This window comes from Salmo salar, chromosome 15 (genome assembly GCF_965601325.2).
Source record: "Salmo salar chromosome 15, fSalSal1, whole genome shotgun sequence".
NCBI classification, from domain to species: Eukaryota; Metazoa; Chordata; class Actinopteri; order Salmoniformes; family Salmonidae; genus Salmo; species Salmo salar.
The window spans coordinates 59,735,001-59,749,875 of record NC_138305.1 but is presented as its reverse complement, the minus strand read 5'-3'; the positions used below and the strand labels follow the sequence as shown (position 1 = coordinate 59,749,875).

General features: G+C 41.4%; 2 protein-coding genes across 6 annotated transcripts in view; both read right to left on the bottom strand.

Moving 5' to 3' along the window:
* Positions 1-820, bottom strand: part of mmut (methylmalonyl CoA mutase) — a 46,895-nt gene extending 46,075 nt beyond the window's left edge. For 3 of the 4 annotated variants that reach the window (XM_082961922.1, XM_014145213.3, XM_045695882.2), the window contains exon 1: positions 556-820. The gene's annotated coding sequence lies outside the window, so the exon portion shown is untranslated. Of the gene's footprint in view, positions 1-213; positions 280-555 lie in introns of all 4 variants that reach the window. The other variant, XM_014145214.3, reaches the window with a different exon arrangement.
* A 138-nt stretch (positions 821-958) lies between these two features.
* Positions 959-14,875, bottom strand: part of LOC100194583 (FK506 binding protein 1b) — a 20,411-nt gene continuing 6,494 nt past the window's right edge. The window contains exons 2-3 of one of the 2 annotated variants that reach the window (XM_045695165.2): positions 2,232-2,344; positions 959-2,093 (exon numbers count right to left, since the gene is read on the bottom strand). In XM_045695165.2, the coding sequence (XP_045551121.1) occupies positions 1,965-2,093; positions 2,232-2,342 (240 nt within the window). In that variant the 5' untranslated portion in view covers positions 2,343-2,344 and the 3' untranslated portion in view covers positions 959-1,964. The remainder of the gene's footprint in view (positions 2,094-2,231; positions 2,345-14,875) is intronic. The other variant, NM_001139669.1, reaches the window with a different exon arrangement.

The following is a 14,875-nucleotide window of genomic DNA, read 5'->3' as shown; positions in this document are numbered from 1 at the left end:
AACGGGGTTGCAATGAAATGAATGGCCCTACAGCTAATGGTTACCGACTGACAGATTGTTATTGGTGTTTTCAAGACAATTCGGACATTTTGAGTTTCCTATTGGTCGATTCTAACAATGTTTTCCAATTCCGAGTTGTCTTGCACGCGGCAATAAATGTGTGGAATTCCCCTGCTTAGATGTTGGCCTGCATTAAGCTAACGCCATACTCACGATGTACGATACGCAGTGGTACCATACGATAAACGTTTCTTGAGGAGCCAACTGCTACGGTCACGTCTGTATCGCACAAACAAAACACGCAAGTCATTGCAGCGGCTAGTAGGACGACAGTAAGGTTCGCTGCATGTTCTTACGCACCCGTTAGCAAGCTAGCTATAGCTACCTAGCTAGCTAGTAATGCCCTGGCATATATGCAAACAAACTTTGACGCATAGTTTATTTTAAACCAAAACGTAAAATGGGCTGCAAGACAGTCTGTCGCTAACATTATACAGAAGGGTAGTTTCTCAGAGTTCAGAAATGACAAATAATTTTTTAAGTATACATTCTGACCTTGTTTTGTTACGTTCTCAGTTGCGTTGCTGTAAAATGCGTATGTTTGTCCAGCCAATAATATTTCATAACATTAGTAATCGACCAATCACAACCTAGCACCGCTTGTTAAACTCCGCCCTATGACACAGGACGTAAAAAGGAAGCAAAGATATTTGTTTAGTGATGAGATGTATCACTCCCGCTCTATATAAGTATTCGTCGAAAGTGTAAAGTATGTACTATCGCTATGTCGCCAGAAGATGACTCTGTTCCTTCGCAATTTTTTCTCCTAGTTGGATTGAAACGTTTGAAATGCTTATTTGCGAAGGGGAGTTTGAATATTGTCTGAATAGTATTAATCTAATCTATTCAGCTCTCGATCTTCAACACACACAACTCAAGTTTACAGATTTTCAATAAATACAGTTCTCACCATTTTTATTAAGAGTTGCTTGATTAAACTGTCATAGTATTCATAGGTTTTAAGAGTAGTACTGTACAGTGGATTTGGGTTTCTGATGTCCTTCATTTTTTCATATGTGGCATTTTTGCGGTAAATGTTTACCAGGGATACAAAATGTACTAAAACACAGAAACATCAGTTATCCTTATGCAGGGCAGGGGTTTTTCATCACCATGTGACCTGACCAGGAACAATTGCAGGCCCTAGTTGTAGCCCTAGTTTTAGAGTGTTAAGTTCTGTTACTTAGGGAGGTCTCATGGTCAGGAAAGCTCCTGACCATTAAAGCGTTCAGCTGGACAGACCTTTATCAAAAGTGGCAATGCAGACAGTGGTTGGTAATGCCCAGTCAAGATACGACAAGGTTCTCCAACTCTGGTCCTGGAGAGCTACTGGAGTGTGTAGGCTTTTGATCCAGACCAGCACTAACACACCTTCAATCTGCATTCGTACTGGGCTGGAACAAAAGCCATACCCAGTAGCTCTCCCGACCGGAGTAGAGGAACCCTGAGATACAGAGTGTTGTACTGTTACACCTTATTTGAGCTTTGAAAAACAGTAAGGCAGTGACTTTCCATTGTAATATATTACGGCATTCATGGGATGTTTCTTTGTCATACACAGATTCAAGAAAATGTACAACCTAAAATGAAAGGGAAACATTTTGAAAAATAAAAACAATGCTCATGGACATTAAAAACATTAAAACAAAGAGGAAGCCAAATTATGGTATCATCAGTGTGTAAAAAGTCTAAAATCAGTTTAGCGGCAGACAGCATCCATCTACAATGACACAAAGTTGGCAACAAAGCAGTAGATCCTTTAACTGTTGAGAAGTTGAAGATGCTAAAAATCAAAGGAGCGTTGGTCAATGGTATGGAGCAGTGTTACCCCCTCAAAGGGAAGGTAGTGAGTGACCTTTTAGGCCCCAGTTGACCTTTCACCCCTGACCCCAGAGAGGGGTCACTCACTCCAGCTTAAGGAGCTCAACATCGAAGATGAGGGTGGCGTTGGGGGGGATGACACCGGGGTGACCTGTGGCTCCATAGGCCATATCCGGCGTGCAGGTGATCTTCGCCCGCTGGCCCACGCTCATCTGGGGGAGACAGAGGGAGGAAGACAACAGGTAGAGGAATTGTCAACACTTGCTTATCATGTGTTGCAATATTAACATAAAATATCATGAGCACAGAGATGGAGTGGCACTATCTGCTGTAAGACAATGCCATCTCACCTGTGCGATTCCTTCCTCCCAGCCCTTGATGACTTCCTGTCGCCCGATCTTGAACTTGAAGGGCTTGTTTCTGTCTCGAGAAGAGTCAAACTTCTTCCCATTCTGCAGCATACCTGGCAGAGAAATCACACGAACACTTAACTCAATGATCTTCCTAGGTTCAGGTAGGTGTTTGAAAGTTCTTGTTTATGCATGTATTCTGCTTTATATGAGTACTACTGTGTTCACGAGTGTGCTTGTGGAATCATTTGAACACAAAACAAGGCCTACACAACTATATTTTCCACACAGATCAATTCCATTCCAGTCATTCAAACTTTTCCCCTCAAAACAAACTAAAACAAAACAGAGCACTGTTTTGCATGAGGTCAGGAAATCCTTCACCTCTGCTGCAAGAAATACTGTCTTGAATGCCTCGGAATCATAGCATTCCAAATTCCAACATCAAAGGCTTCGGGAAAGGCGGATTCTGATAACAGGGCTGGCACTAAAACAGGAGTAATTCCACTGGGCTTCCTTATCCAGGTCCTGGGCTCGTTTCAATGATCCAAATGAACAAATGGAATGTGAAATATGAGGCAGTGGCCTAATTCTTTCTCTGGATTATCTCTGACGGTTAACTAGGCCATGTCTAGCCTGCATCTAGACCACAGGGGAAACAGACAGATAGACAGACAGGGAGAAACAGTAGTGGCACAACAATGAATGTGTACATGAAAATCTGTTCATTCAGGCATGCTAAGAACGTTAGGTCCAGAAAAACTGAGACAGAGACACTGTGCGTGAAGAATAACCATTTTACCTTTCACAGGCCGTGGTAGAATACTGACACGAGTATTACTGAGACAAAATCCTAATGATAATAATCCAGGGCAATGTGGCTGAAGCCATGTGAGAATGTGCCTATTTGCGCTTGCAGAAATAAGACCATTAGAAATACAGTCATTTACATTTACATTTACATTTTAGTCATTTAGCAGACGCTCTTATCCAGAGCGACTTACAGTAGTGAATGCATACATTTCATATTTATTTATTTATTTATTTTTTTTTCTGTGCTGGCCCCCCGTGGGAAACGAACCCACAACCCTGGTGTTGCAAACACCATGCTCTACCAACTGAGCTACAGGGAAGGCAGTCATGATAAATATAGGATTTTTCCAGGCCCTACAGTAAATTGAAGAAATGTTGATGTCAACATTAAGAGGACATATGGGACTTTAATAACCCCTGCAGAAGGGCAGACTAGACTGTTCCAGAAGCAGCCATGGTTGGACCAATCCAATCTCACCTGTCCCACGGTATTAAATGTCACAGCAAACAAAAAAATGATCGCTAATGTGCGTTTACCATCGTTTCCAAGTTTTAGTAAAATAACATGATTCATTTCTGCCACCATCACATTAGACAGACATAACAGCAGCGTAAATAGTTGGCAATAAAACTATCAGTCAGTCAGGAGACGGTTTACCCAAAGAGATGCGAGTCTTGTACAGTACTGGCTGCTTCTCCTCTTTCACTCCCCCTAAACTTAGTAGGACCGCAAGCTTCCAAGAATCCCTGCCTGTGGGGTCACTGGGCAGAGGTCCAAGCCTGGAGCCGACGGGTCCACAGACCACACAGTGATTACCATCTGTTAATACTGTCTCTCCCCTGGCCAGACTGGTTACAGGCACAGTAAGGTGCTCCTGAAGATGGAAACATTAGGTCACATATATATTTATTTAAACACAGTGAAACAGGGCTAGGATGTTTATTTCGTATGCAGGCTGGGAATTGCTAGGGACCTCACTATATGATTTATCACAATACGATATGTATTGCGATTCTCATAATTCTGTATGTATTGCGATTCGATACTGTGATTTTATTGCCATTCGATGTTCCAAACATATTGCTCACCATATGTCTGCTGCGAGCGCCACATGAACATTTGTTTTGATCAGTCATGGAAATAAAACTGTTGGAAACAAATTGGCTCCCTATTGAAAAGAAGATGGAGAACAAGCTATGAAGGAAAAACACTGAAGTTTTGGTGCAGGTAAAGGAAACTAGAACAAAAAATAATATTGTCAAAACAATATGACATATCGTCAAAAATAATATCCTGTAATGTAACTATCTATTTTTTTACCCCATCATTAATGCAATATAGGTCCTGTTTTCTCCCAAGCAGAAATGATATGGCCAGTTACAAAGTAAAGTGGTTCTTACAATTAAATTATTAAGACTCCTTCGCTGAATAGGTGAAAAGTTGGCTGTTTCAAAAACACAACTTAACCTATGTCTGTCAGTAGACCAAACATTAAGAGCACCTTCCTAATATTGAGTTGCACCCCATTCTTGATACACACAGGAAACTGTTGAGTGTGAAAAGCCCAGCAGCATTGCAGTTCTTGACACAAACCGGCGCGCCTGGCACATCCTACCATACCCCGTTCAAAGGCACTTAAATCTTTTGTCTTGCCCATTCACCTTCTGAATGGCACACACACACAATCCATGTCTTAACTGTCTCAATGATATAAAATCCTTCTTTAACCTGTCTCCTCCCCTTCATCTAAACTGATTGAAGAGGATTTAACAAGTGACATCAATAAGGGATCATAGCTTTCACCTGGTCAGTCTGTCATGGAAAGAGCAGGTGTTCTTAATGTTTTGTATATTCAGTGTATATAAGCAGCTTGGAAAGTAAAGCCCACCCTATCTGACAAACTCTACATAATATTCCCAATCTGTTTCACTTTTAAGAAAATATAGCCAGTCCAATAATTTATCTTCCTGCAACAAAATGCAGCGAGCCCACCTCCTCTTGAGTCAGGGTGGGGTCGTATGAAAATAAAACAGGCCCTCTTGGATATCAGGCAGGCGATGAGTGACTAGTAGACTGTGTAGAAAGCATGACAAACTGGGCCGGCTAAATCCCTGGTTCTCTGCTTGGGTTGGGGGTTGAAATACCCAGGGAAGACCCATGTGTGCCCAAAATGGCACCCTATTCCCCATATAGTGCCCTATACTTTAGGCCAGAGCCACACATGGTTGCCACATAGGGTTCTGGCTAAATGTAGTGCACTATATAGAGAATAGGGCACCATATCAATTTTGGCCCTACGACCCTCTTGAGTAGTGTGGGATCTCAGAGGGGCTCAGTCTCAGGCTATCCAGTTAGGCTATTTATACTCTGTTTTCTGTATCTGGGTCTCAGACCACACGTCACACAGACAAGCCTCTCGTCCCCTGGGGCCCAGAGATGTAAGGAGATAGCACACGTACGCTATCTGTCTGCAACATGCTTTTATAGACATGTTGGCACATCATGGGGCTGCGAACAAGTAAACTCAGCAAAAAAAGAAATGTCCTCTCACTGTCAACTGCGTTTATTTTCAGCAAACTTAACATGTGTAAATATTTGTATGAACATAACAAGATTCAACAACTGAGACATAAACTGTACAAGTTCCACAGACATGTGACTAAAAGAAATTGAATAATGTGTCCCTGAACAAAGGGGGGGTCAAAATCAAAAGTAACAATCAGTATCTGGTGTGGCCACCAGTTGCATTAAGTACTGCAGTGCATCTCCTCCTCATGGACTGCACCAGATTTGCCAGTTCTTGCTGTGAGATGTTACCCCACTCTTCCACCAAGGCACCTACAAGTTCCCGGACATTTCTGGGGGGCTCTTCGCTGGCCATGGCGGAACACTGACATTCCTGTCTTGCAGGAAATCACGCACAGAACGAGCAGTATGGCTGGTGGCATTGTCATGCTGGAGGGTCATGTCAGGATGAGCCTGCAGGAAGGGTACCACATAAGGGAGGATGTCTTCCCTGTAACGCACAGCGTTGAGATTGCCTGCAATGACAACAAGCTCAGTCCGATGATGCTGTGACACACCGCCCCAGACCATGATGGACCCTCCACCTCCAAATCGATGGTCCTACTTTGATTTGGAGGTGGAGGGTCCATCATGGTCTGGGGCGGTGTGTCACAGCATCATCGGACTGAGCTTGTTGTCATTGCAGGCAATCTCAACGCTGTGCGTTACAGCTCATTCCTTCGATGATAAACGTGAATCCGACCATCAACCCTGGTGAGACAAAACCGCGACTCGTCAGTGAAGAGCACTTTTTGCCAGTCCTGTCTGGTCCAGCGACGGTGGGTTTGTGCCCATAGGTGACATTGTTGCCGGTGATTTCTGGTGAGGACCTGCCTTACAACAGGCCTACAAGCCCTCAGTCCAGCCTCTCTCAGCCTATTGCGGACAGTCTGAGCACTGATGGAGGGATTGGTGTAACTCGAGCAGTTGTTGTTGCCATCCTGTACCTGTCCCACAGGTGTGATGTTCGGATGTACCGATCCAGTGTAGGTGTTGTTACACGTGGTCTGCTACTGCAAGGACGATCAGCTGTCCATCCTGTCTCCCTGTAGCGCTGTCTTAGGCGTCTCATAGTACGGACATTGCAATTTATTGCCCTGGCCACATCTGCAGTCCTCATGCCTCCTTGTAGCATGCCTAAGGCATGTTTACGCAGATGAGCAGGGACCCTGGGCATCTTTCTTCTGGTGTTTTTCAGTCAGTAGAAAGGCCTCTTTAGTGTCCTAAGTTTTCATAACTGTGACCTTAATTGCCTACCGTCTGTAAGCTGTTAGTGTCTTAACGACCGTTCCACGGGTGCATGTTCATTAATTGTTTATGGTTCATTGAACAAGCATGGGAAACAGTGTTTAAACCCTTTACAATGAAGATCTGTGAAGTTATTTGGATTTTTACAAATTATCTTTGGAAGACAGTTTGGGGGGGATGACGCCGGGGTGACCTGTGGCTCCATAGGCCACATCCGGCGTGCAGGTGATCTTCGCCCGCTGGCCACGCTCATCTTTATATGTCGGCGGGAAAATATATGTTCGTGCTTCGTTGTTCATACATCAGTATCCTTGTCACTTAATGGTGTTACACGAATTAAGACAGCTCCGATATAGACCTGCGGCTTTAATGTCATGGTGTGAGCAGCATGTTGCTATACTGTAGTATTAATTAGCACAGTCTCTGCTGCTATTTCCTTCCATAGCACCTCGTCTCAATAGGCCTAATCATTAAAATACATGAGAAAGAAGCACCGCTGGGAGTCAGAGTGTGGCATTCAGCCGTGCTCTTAGTAAGTTGTTTTATCTACTTTGATTGAGTTGGCTAATACACTACAGTACTGTAGGGGGGTTTAGTAGGACCATACCATCCGTGCAGTAAGGAAAATATAATTAGAATAATTATACACAAGGCTTTAAAGTGTTCAGAGGAATAAGTGAAGGTGTGGAGAGAAAGGCTAGGACTACTATCTGTGAGTTATATTTAACCGTACTGCACTATGGTTCTCACTCTGATCAGTATTCTGTTCAATCTCCCTGTCTGGAAGGCAATCCCAACTCCTGCTGGGCTGTGTCAAATCAAAATACAAAATCAATGAGGGCTGGGCCCTGATGGATAACATGGCCTCTTGCCCATTACTCACCTACTGCCTGCCGGCAGTTGATGTGCAAATGTACAGTATCAGTATGAATATATCTAAAATGCAGAGAGATGAACAGAGTGCAAATGCAGTTTAGTACAGTTATTTTGTGTACAAAGTTCAGAGATGGCTTGTGCACCATAAAGTGCATAGCCCTTTAGTCTCTATGGGCCAGATAGCCAGCTGGTGAGAGCCACAGCCCGGGGGAAGAAACTTTTCAGGTGGTTTTGGTCATGAGTGGCCTGAACCGGCTGCCAGAAGGCTAATTCGCAATTTTTCTATCCAAATATTATTTATAAAGAGAAGCATTATATTGTTAGATTATAGGAGCAGGCCTAAACATTCTTCCTCATCTGACGTTCAACAGTCAGAGTCAGTTGGGGTGGCGGTGCACTAGGGCTGCACGATATGGGCAGAACATTTAAATAGCAATTTTTTTTAACGAAATATTGCAATTTGACTTGCGATATATAAATCAAAACACTTGGGTGAACTTTTGGGAATCTTTGTAATATAATTATTTAGATTTAGAAGCAAAGTGTAAAGCAGCATGGTTCTTGTTTTGAACAATCTGACTGCATTTGACCTAACAGAACAGCATGCAAACTTATAATACATTTAAAAGTGGGGAGGAGGAACTGTGCTGCTTGAGTGACAGGGGGTAAGGTTGTGTGTGTGGGAAGCAGCTGCAAGAGGATTCTACACAGAGTGTACAAAACATTAGGAATACCTGCTCTTTCCATGATATAGACAGACCAGGTGAATCCAGGTGAAAGATAAGATCCCTTATTGATGTCACCTTCCATCCACTTCCATCAGTGTAGACGAAGGGGAGGAGACCGTTTAAAGAAGGATTTTTAAGACTTGAGACAACTGAGACATGGATTGTGTATGTGTGCCATCTAGAGGGTGAACGGGCAAGGCAAAATATTTAAGTGCCAGGCGCATCAGTTTGAGTGTGTCAAGAACTGCAACGCTGCTGGGTTTTTCATGCTCAACAGTTTCCCATGTGTATCAAGAATGGTCCACCACCCAAAGGACATCCAGCCAACTTGATACAACTGTGTGAAGCATTGTAGTCAACATGGGCCAACATCCATGTGGAACACTTGACACCTTGTAGAGTCCATGCCCGACGAATAAATGCTGTTCTGAGGGCAAAAGGGGGTGCAACTCAATATTAAGTAGGTTATCCTAATGTTTTGTACATTCAGTGTAGATGAATGCAATGCACCACCAACTCAAAACATCTTCCTGCGGCTATAAGGAGAGAACGAGAGCGACCGAGATAGATAGAGACGGAGATAGACTGAGAGAGATACTGCTGTGCTCATGCCTGGTCTCCTGCAGTGGTCTATATAAAGGCCTGCGGTGCAGCTGTGTTGTCTGCAGGGGAGTTGACCCTATTACTGGAGCACGAAAGCAAAGTCTGCATTCTGTCTCTCCGTCTATCTCCTCTCTCTCTCGCGCAATTCAATTCAGTAGACTGACATGGCAAGTTAAATTACTTACATTGTCAAAGTACACATATAACAACAAATGGTGGGATCAACAGCAATAAGACATCAATAATAGTAGTAGTAGTGGAAATGGTAGTACCATTAACAGAAACAATATTAATGATGATAATAATAGCAAAAGTAATAGTAGTGGGCTAGTCAACGTGACTGAAAAGCCACATGGCATGGTATGAACGTTTTGACATTATATTGCATCTCAGGTTGTGGCAGGAGACCACATACAGTATTTGGCTGCCAAAACGGCACAGTTTGGCTTTTCACCAAGTAATATATATATATATATATATATATATATATATATATATATATATATATATATATATATATATATATATATATATATATTTCTTAATCTTTCATAGTTTCAAATTCTTTGTACTGAATGATAATTTTGGGAAAGAAAGATTTTCTTAGGTCTGAGTATTTGTCACAGTGTAAACAGCGTTTCCCAAACTCAATCCTCAGGATCCCAAGGGGTGCACATTTAGTTTTTTGCCCAAACACTACACTACAGCTATGTAGTGCTCGGGCAAAAACCAAAACATGCACCCCTTGGGGTCCCGAGGACCAAGTTTGGGAAACGCTGGTATAATAGGAAACGCAGCTCTGTCTCTACCTCTCCCCGGGGGCAGGGTGTGCACAGCCTGTCTTCTCTGGGTAGCCAGGTTTGCCTGTGATGACCTGTTTCTATAGCCAAAATGCTCACAGAGTCTGTACCTAGTTAGTGTTTTCCTCAGTTTTCTACCAGTCACAGCGGTCAGATAGTCTGCCACCATGTACTGTATGTTTATAGCCAAATAGCATTGATTTCCATTATTTTTAGGTGTCTTTCCAATAATTTATTTATTTTTATCTTTGCTTTGTGATAATTTGGTTGGGCCAGACTTTCTGAGTTCTGTACTGAGGCTCTATGGGGTTAGTTTGGGTTAGTGAACTGAGCCTCAGAACCAGCTGGCTGAGGGGACTCTTCTCTTGTTTCACCTCTTGACATTGTAGGGCTGTGTGATAAAATGTTTCAGGGTCGCTTGTTTTGAGATGGTTGTAAAATTTGATGTCTCTTTTTTTTCAATTCGAATAAGTTGGGGGTATTGGCCCAATTCTACTCTACATGCAATATTTTGAGGTTTTTTTTGTACTTGCAATAAAAAAAATTGCATTGGATGTTTGTCCCCATTTGGTAAATTCATTATTAGAGAGTGGACCCCATACTTCACTGCCATATAGAGGAATTGCTTCTATAACTGACTGGAACATTTTGAGCCAGATTCTAATTTAAATTTGATTGTTCCTTTAATTCTTCTTGCTTTGTCTCTATGCTCGTTCACAGCCATACGAAAGCTATCTGTGTTGCTGATATTTAGTCCTAGATACATGTAGTTGTTGGTGTGTTGTAATACTACTGTGTCAAAATAGAATTTATATTTGTGATCCTGATTTCCGGACCTCTTTTATATTCAGTTTTTTTTTTGGAGAGAGCCCAATTCTGACAGAACCTGTGCAGATAATCTAGGTGCTGGGGTTAACTCCACTTTAGTAGGAGACAGCAGCACCAGGTCATCTGCATATAGCAGCCACTTGATTTTTGTGTTGTGTAGGGTGAGGCCAGGTGCTGCACGTTCTTCTAATGTTTTTGCCAATTCATTCATGTAGATGTTAAAAAGTGTTGGACTAATTGAGCAGCCCTGTTTCACTCCACATCCCTGAGAAAATAAGTATGTGTGCTTGTTGCCAATTTTAACCGCAAATTTGTTTTTTAGTGTATATTGATTTAATAACGCCATATCTTTTCCCTCCAATGCCACTTTTATTTAGTTTATAAAAATATATATTTGTGTCAAATTTAATCAAATGATTTTTTGAAGTCTACAAAACATCAGTAGATTATGCCTTTGTTTTGGTTGACTTGTTTGTCAATTAGAGTTGAGGGTATAAATGTGGTCTATTATGCAGTAATTCTGTAAAAATCCAATCTGGCTTCTGCTCAGGACGTTGTGTTCATCAAGGAAATGAAGTAGTCTGCAATTTATGATACTGCAGAGAATTTTCCCCAAGTTTCTGTTAATGCAAATTCCTCTAATTATGTGGGTCAATTTTACTTTTTTTATTTTATTTTATTTGAACTACAAATACCTAGGTGTCTGGTTAGACTGTAAACTCTCCTTCCAGACTCACATAAAACATCTCCAATCTAAAGTTAAATCTAGAATTGGCTTCCTATTTCGCAACAAAGCATCCTTCACTCATGCTGCCAAACATACCCTCATACCCTCGTAAAGCTGACCATCTTACAGATCCTCGACTTTGGCGATGTTATTTACAAAATAGCCTCCAACACCCTACTCAAATTGGATGCAGTCTATCACAGTGCCATCCGTTTTGTCACCAAAGCCCCATATACTACCCACCACTGCGACCTGTATGCTCTCGTTGGCTGGCCCTCGCTTCATACTCGTCGCCAAATCCACTGGCTCCAGGTCATCTACAAGACCCTGCTAGGTAAAGTCCCGCCTTATCTCTGCTCGCTGGTCACCATAGCTGCACCCACCCGTAGCACACGTTCCAGCAGGTATATCTCACTAGCCCATCTATAAATAGCCCAAACAACTACCTCTTCCACTACTGTATTTATTTATTTTGCTTCTTTGCACCCCAGTATTTCTACTTTGCACACTCATCTACTGTCAAATCTACCATTCTAGTGTTTTAATTGCTATATTGTATTTACTTTGCCACCATGGCCTATTTATTGCCTTTACCTCCCTTATCTCACCTCATTTGCTCACATTGTATATAGACTTATTTTTCTACTGTATTATTGACTGTATGTTTTGTTTTACTCCATGTGTAACTCTGTGTTGTTATATGTGTCAAACTGCTTTGCTTTATCTTGGCCAAGTCTCAGTTGTAAATGAGAACTTGTTCTCAACTTGCCTACCTGGTTAAATAAAGGTGAAATAAAAAAATATTTAAAATTAAAATTTAGTACATTTTTATAGATTGGTGTGATCAATCCTTGGTTCCAAATATCGGGGAAAATACCTGCAGTGAGGATAATGTTGGTCTGTATAATTGATCATTTAAAATACCAATCGCCACCACAGGCCTTTTTGGGTTGTGGAGTACATCGTTTTTTCAATAATTCTTGTTCTGTAATTGGGATATCCACAGGATTCTGATCGTCTTTGACCACTGATTCAAGGATTTATAATGTCTTGTATATCCTTTTGTTCCGGGCTCTTTGTTATATTGCTGTAGAGGTTTGCAAAGTATTTCTCCACATATCACCATTTTGGATAGCCAATTTAATCATGTGGTTTGTTTAATTAATTCAAATTATCCCAGAAGTGGTTTGATTCTATGGATTCCTCAATTATATCCATCAGATTTATAATGTGCTGTTCCTTCTTTGTTCTTAGGGTGTGTTTGTATTGCTTCAGAGCTTCCCCATAATGAAGGAGTATATTTTTGTTGTCTGGATCTCTGTTTATGATTAGATATATTTCTCAATTACTTCCTTTAGATTTCTGCAATCATTATCAAAACATTTTTTATTATCTATTCTTTTTGGTTTGCTCTTATGTTTCTTTAGGATTAGCCAAGGAGGCTAATTTGTAAAAAAGAAAAAAAGAATTTAAAAAAAAGTTTAATTTGTAAAAAATAAATAAAAAATAAATACGTTTCATTTGAAAAACAATTCTAAAAAAAAGTATATTTTTCCAAACGGCCAAATTTACACCTTCTTTGGAGAATGTTACGTAGTTCCCCAGAAAAGTTGAGCCAGTCACATTTGTTTGTAAATTGCACAACGAGAGAAAGCAGAAGCAGCTGAATCCAGCTGTCTTGACAGGGGGTTGCATTTTATATTGAAAGTAAAGTGTTTTTTTCTTCAATAGAGTGATCAGGCATGTACAACTATACTTTACCTTTACAGAAAATACACTAGTGCAACACATTCGGCAGAAAAAAAATCTTAATTTTCATCACAACAACAGAAATGCAACACTATGTGTCTGGCAGCCACAAAAGTAAATGAGCTTACAATGAAAAAGGAGAAAAGGGGATAGCTAGTCAGATGTACAACAATGAATTCAACTGAAATGTGTCTTCCACATTTAACCCAACCCCTCTGAATCAGAGAGGTGCGGAGGGCTGCCTTAATCAACATCCACGTCTTCGGGGTTACTGGCCCAAAAAACGATGCATGGCCATCATATCTCTAATGTTTAGGCCTATCATAGGAAATGTAGCTGGCTACATTCAAAAATTTTGCTTAATGGTAATCTTGTATTTTACCTGCTGAAAAATAGACTAGCTACACCGAGAAAAGTAAAGGAGAAAAGTAGCAACACATCCATCAGAGCGCTATCTGCTGATAGAATGCCCGTTCCTGAATTCTCATCCGAGTTTAGAAGTGCAACTGAAGCACAAAATTAGTCTGATGCCGAGCAGAAATTACAATACGAAGCATTTTAGATCTGCATTTACAAAACGCAGCAAGGTATGTTTTTCCTGCGTGAAAAATGCAGAATTCTGAGTAAACAAGACCCCCAAGTTTAACTTGCTATCTAAGTAAGTGGCTGAATTAATAAGGAAACAGGGCATCATATTGTGTTAGCGTTCTGCTGTGTTTGAGAAGCCAAAGCCCTTTGGATGAGTTATTTGTACAGCTGCCTATCTTGATTTCCTTGCATTTTTTTATCCTCTCCAATCTCAGCCCGTCTGCTCCCCCTTAATCTTCTCTGAGCAGAGCAGGCAGGCCCATTGCCCTAGCGACTCCAGACAGACACAGCATGCTGCTGGAAGCCAGTAATGTCAAAACTGTGTGTCAAACTTGTATCATTTACACGTCTCTCGTTCACATTAGTTTGTGAATGTCCAAACTCACAAAAAAATGACATTTCGGTAGTTCATATAGATGTATAACTTTGAGCTGGATTGCCTGTCTTTGCAATTCATTTATTTTCGTTTGCGTTCGTTAGCATATTTAGCTAGCAGCCCCCAAGCAATTTTTGGGTGCCCCTTGTGTACTAAACCGGTAATACCGTAAATCCCGGGGTGAGAGAAAGACGGTATGATGATATGAAAATCTGGATACCGCCCAACCCTACTAATCTCCCACTCTAGAATGGAAAACCATTTTTGTTTGTCTGCTGCTAGCTAGCTCTAACAGCTCAAAAACCAGCAAAAAGAGTGAAAAACCTTCAAAAGAAATTCTTGATATGTGTAGAGTCCATGCTCCTTTCTGGCTTACTCAGTTTGGTCGCTTAATGTAGTTGTATTAACCCCCTGCGGGCGCGCTGGCTGCTGGCAGGGTTGTGTGCTCGTAGCCCTGTGATTTTTCCCGGGGGGCTCCGGGGCTTGGGGCTGGGGGCTGAGACTTTCCTGAGTGAAAAGGAAGCCTGTATAGAATAAAAATATTCCAAAACATGCATCCTGTTTGCAATAAGGCATGAAAGTAAAACTGCAAAAAATGTGACAAAGAAATTAACTTTATGTCCTGAATACAAAGCGTTATGTTTGGGGTAAATCCAACACAACACATCATTGAGTACCACACTTCATATTTTCAAGCATGGTGGTGGCTGCATCATGATATGGGAATGCTTATCATCGGCAA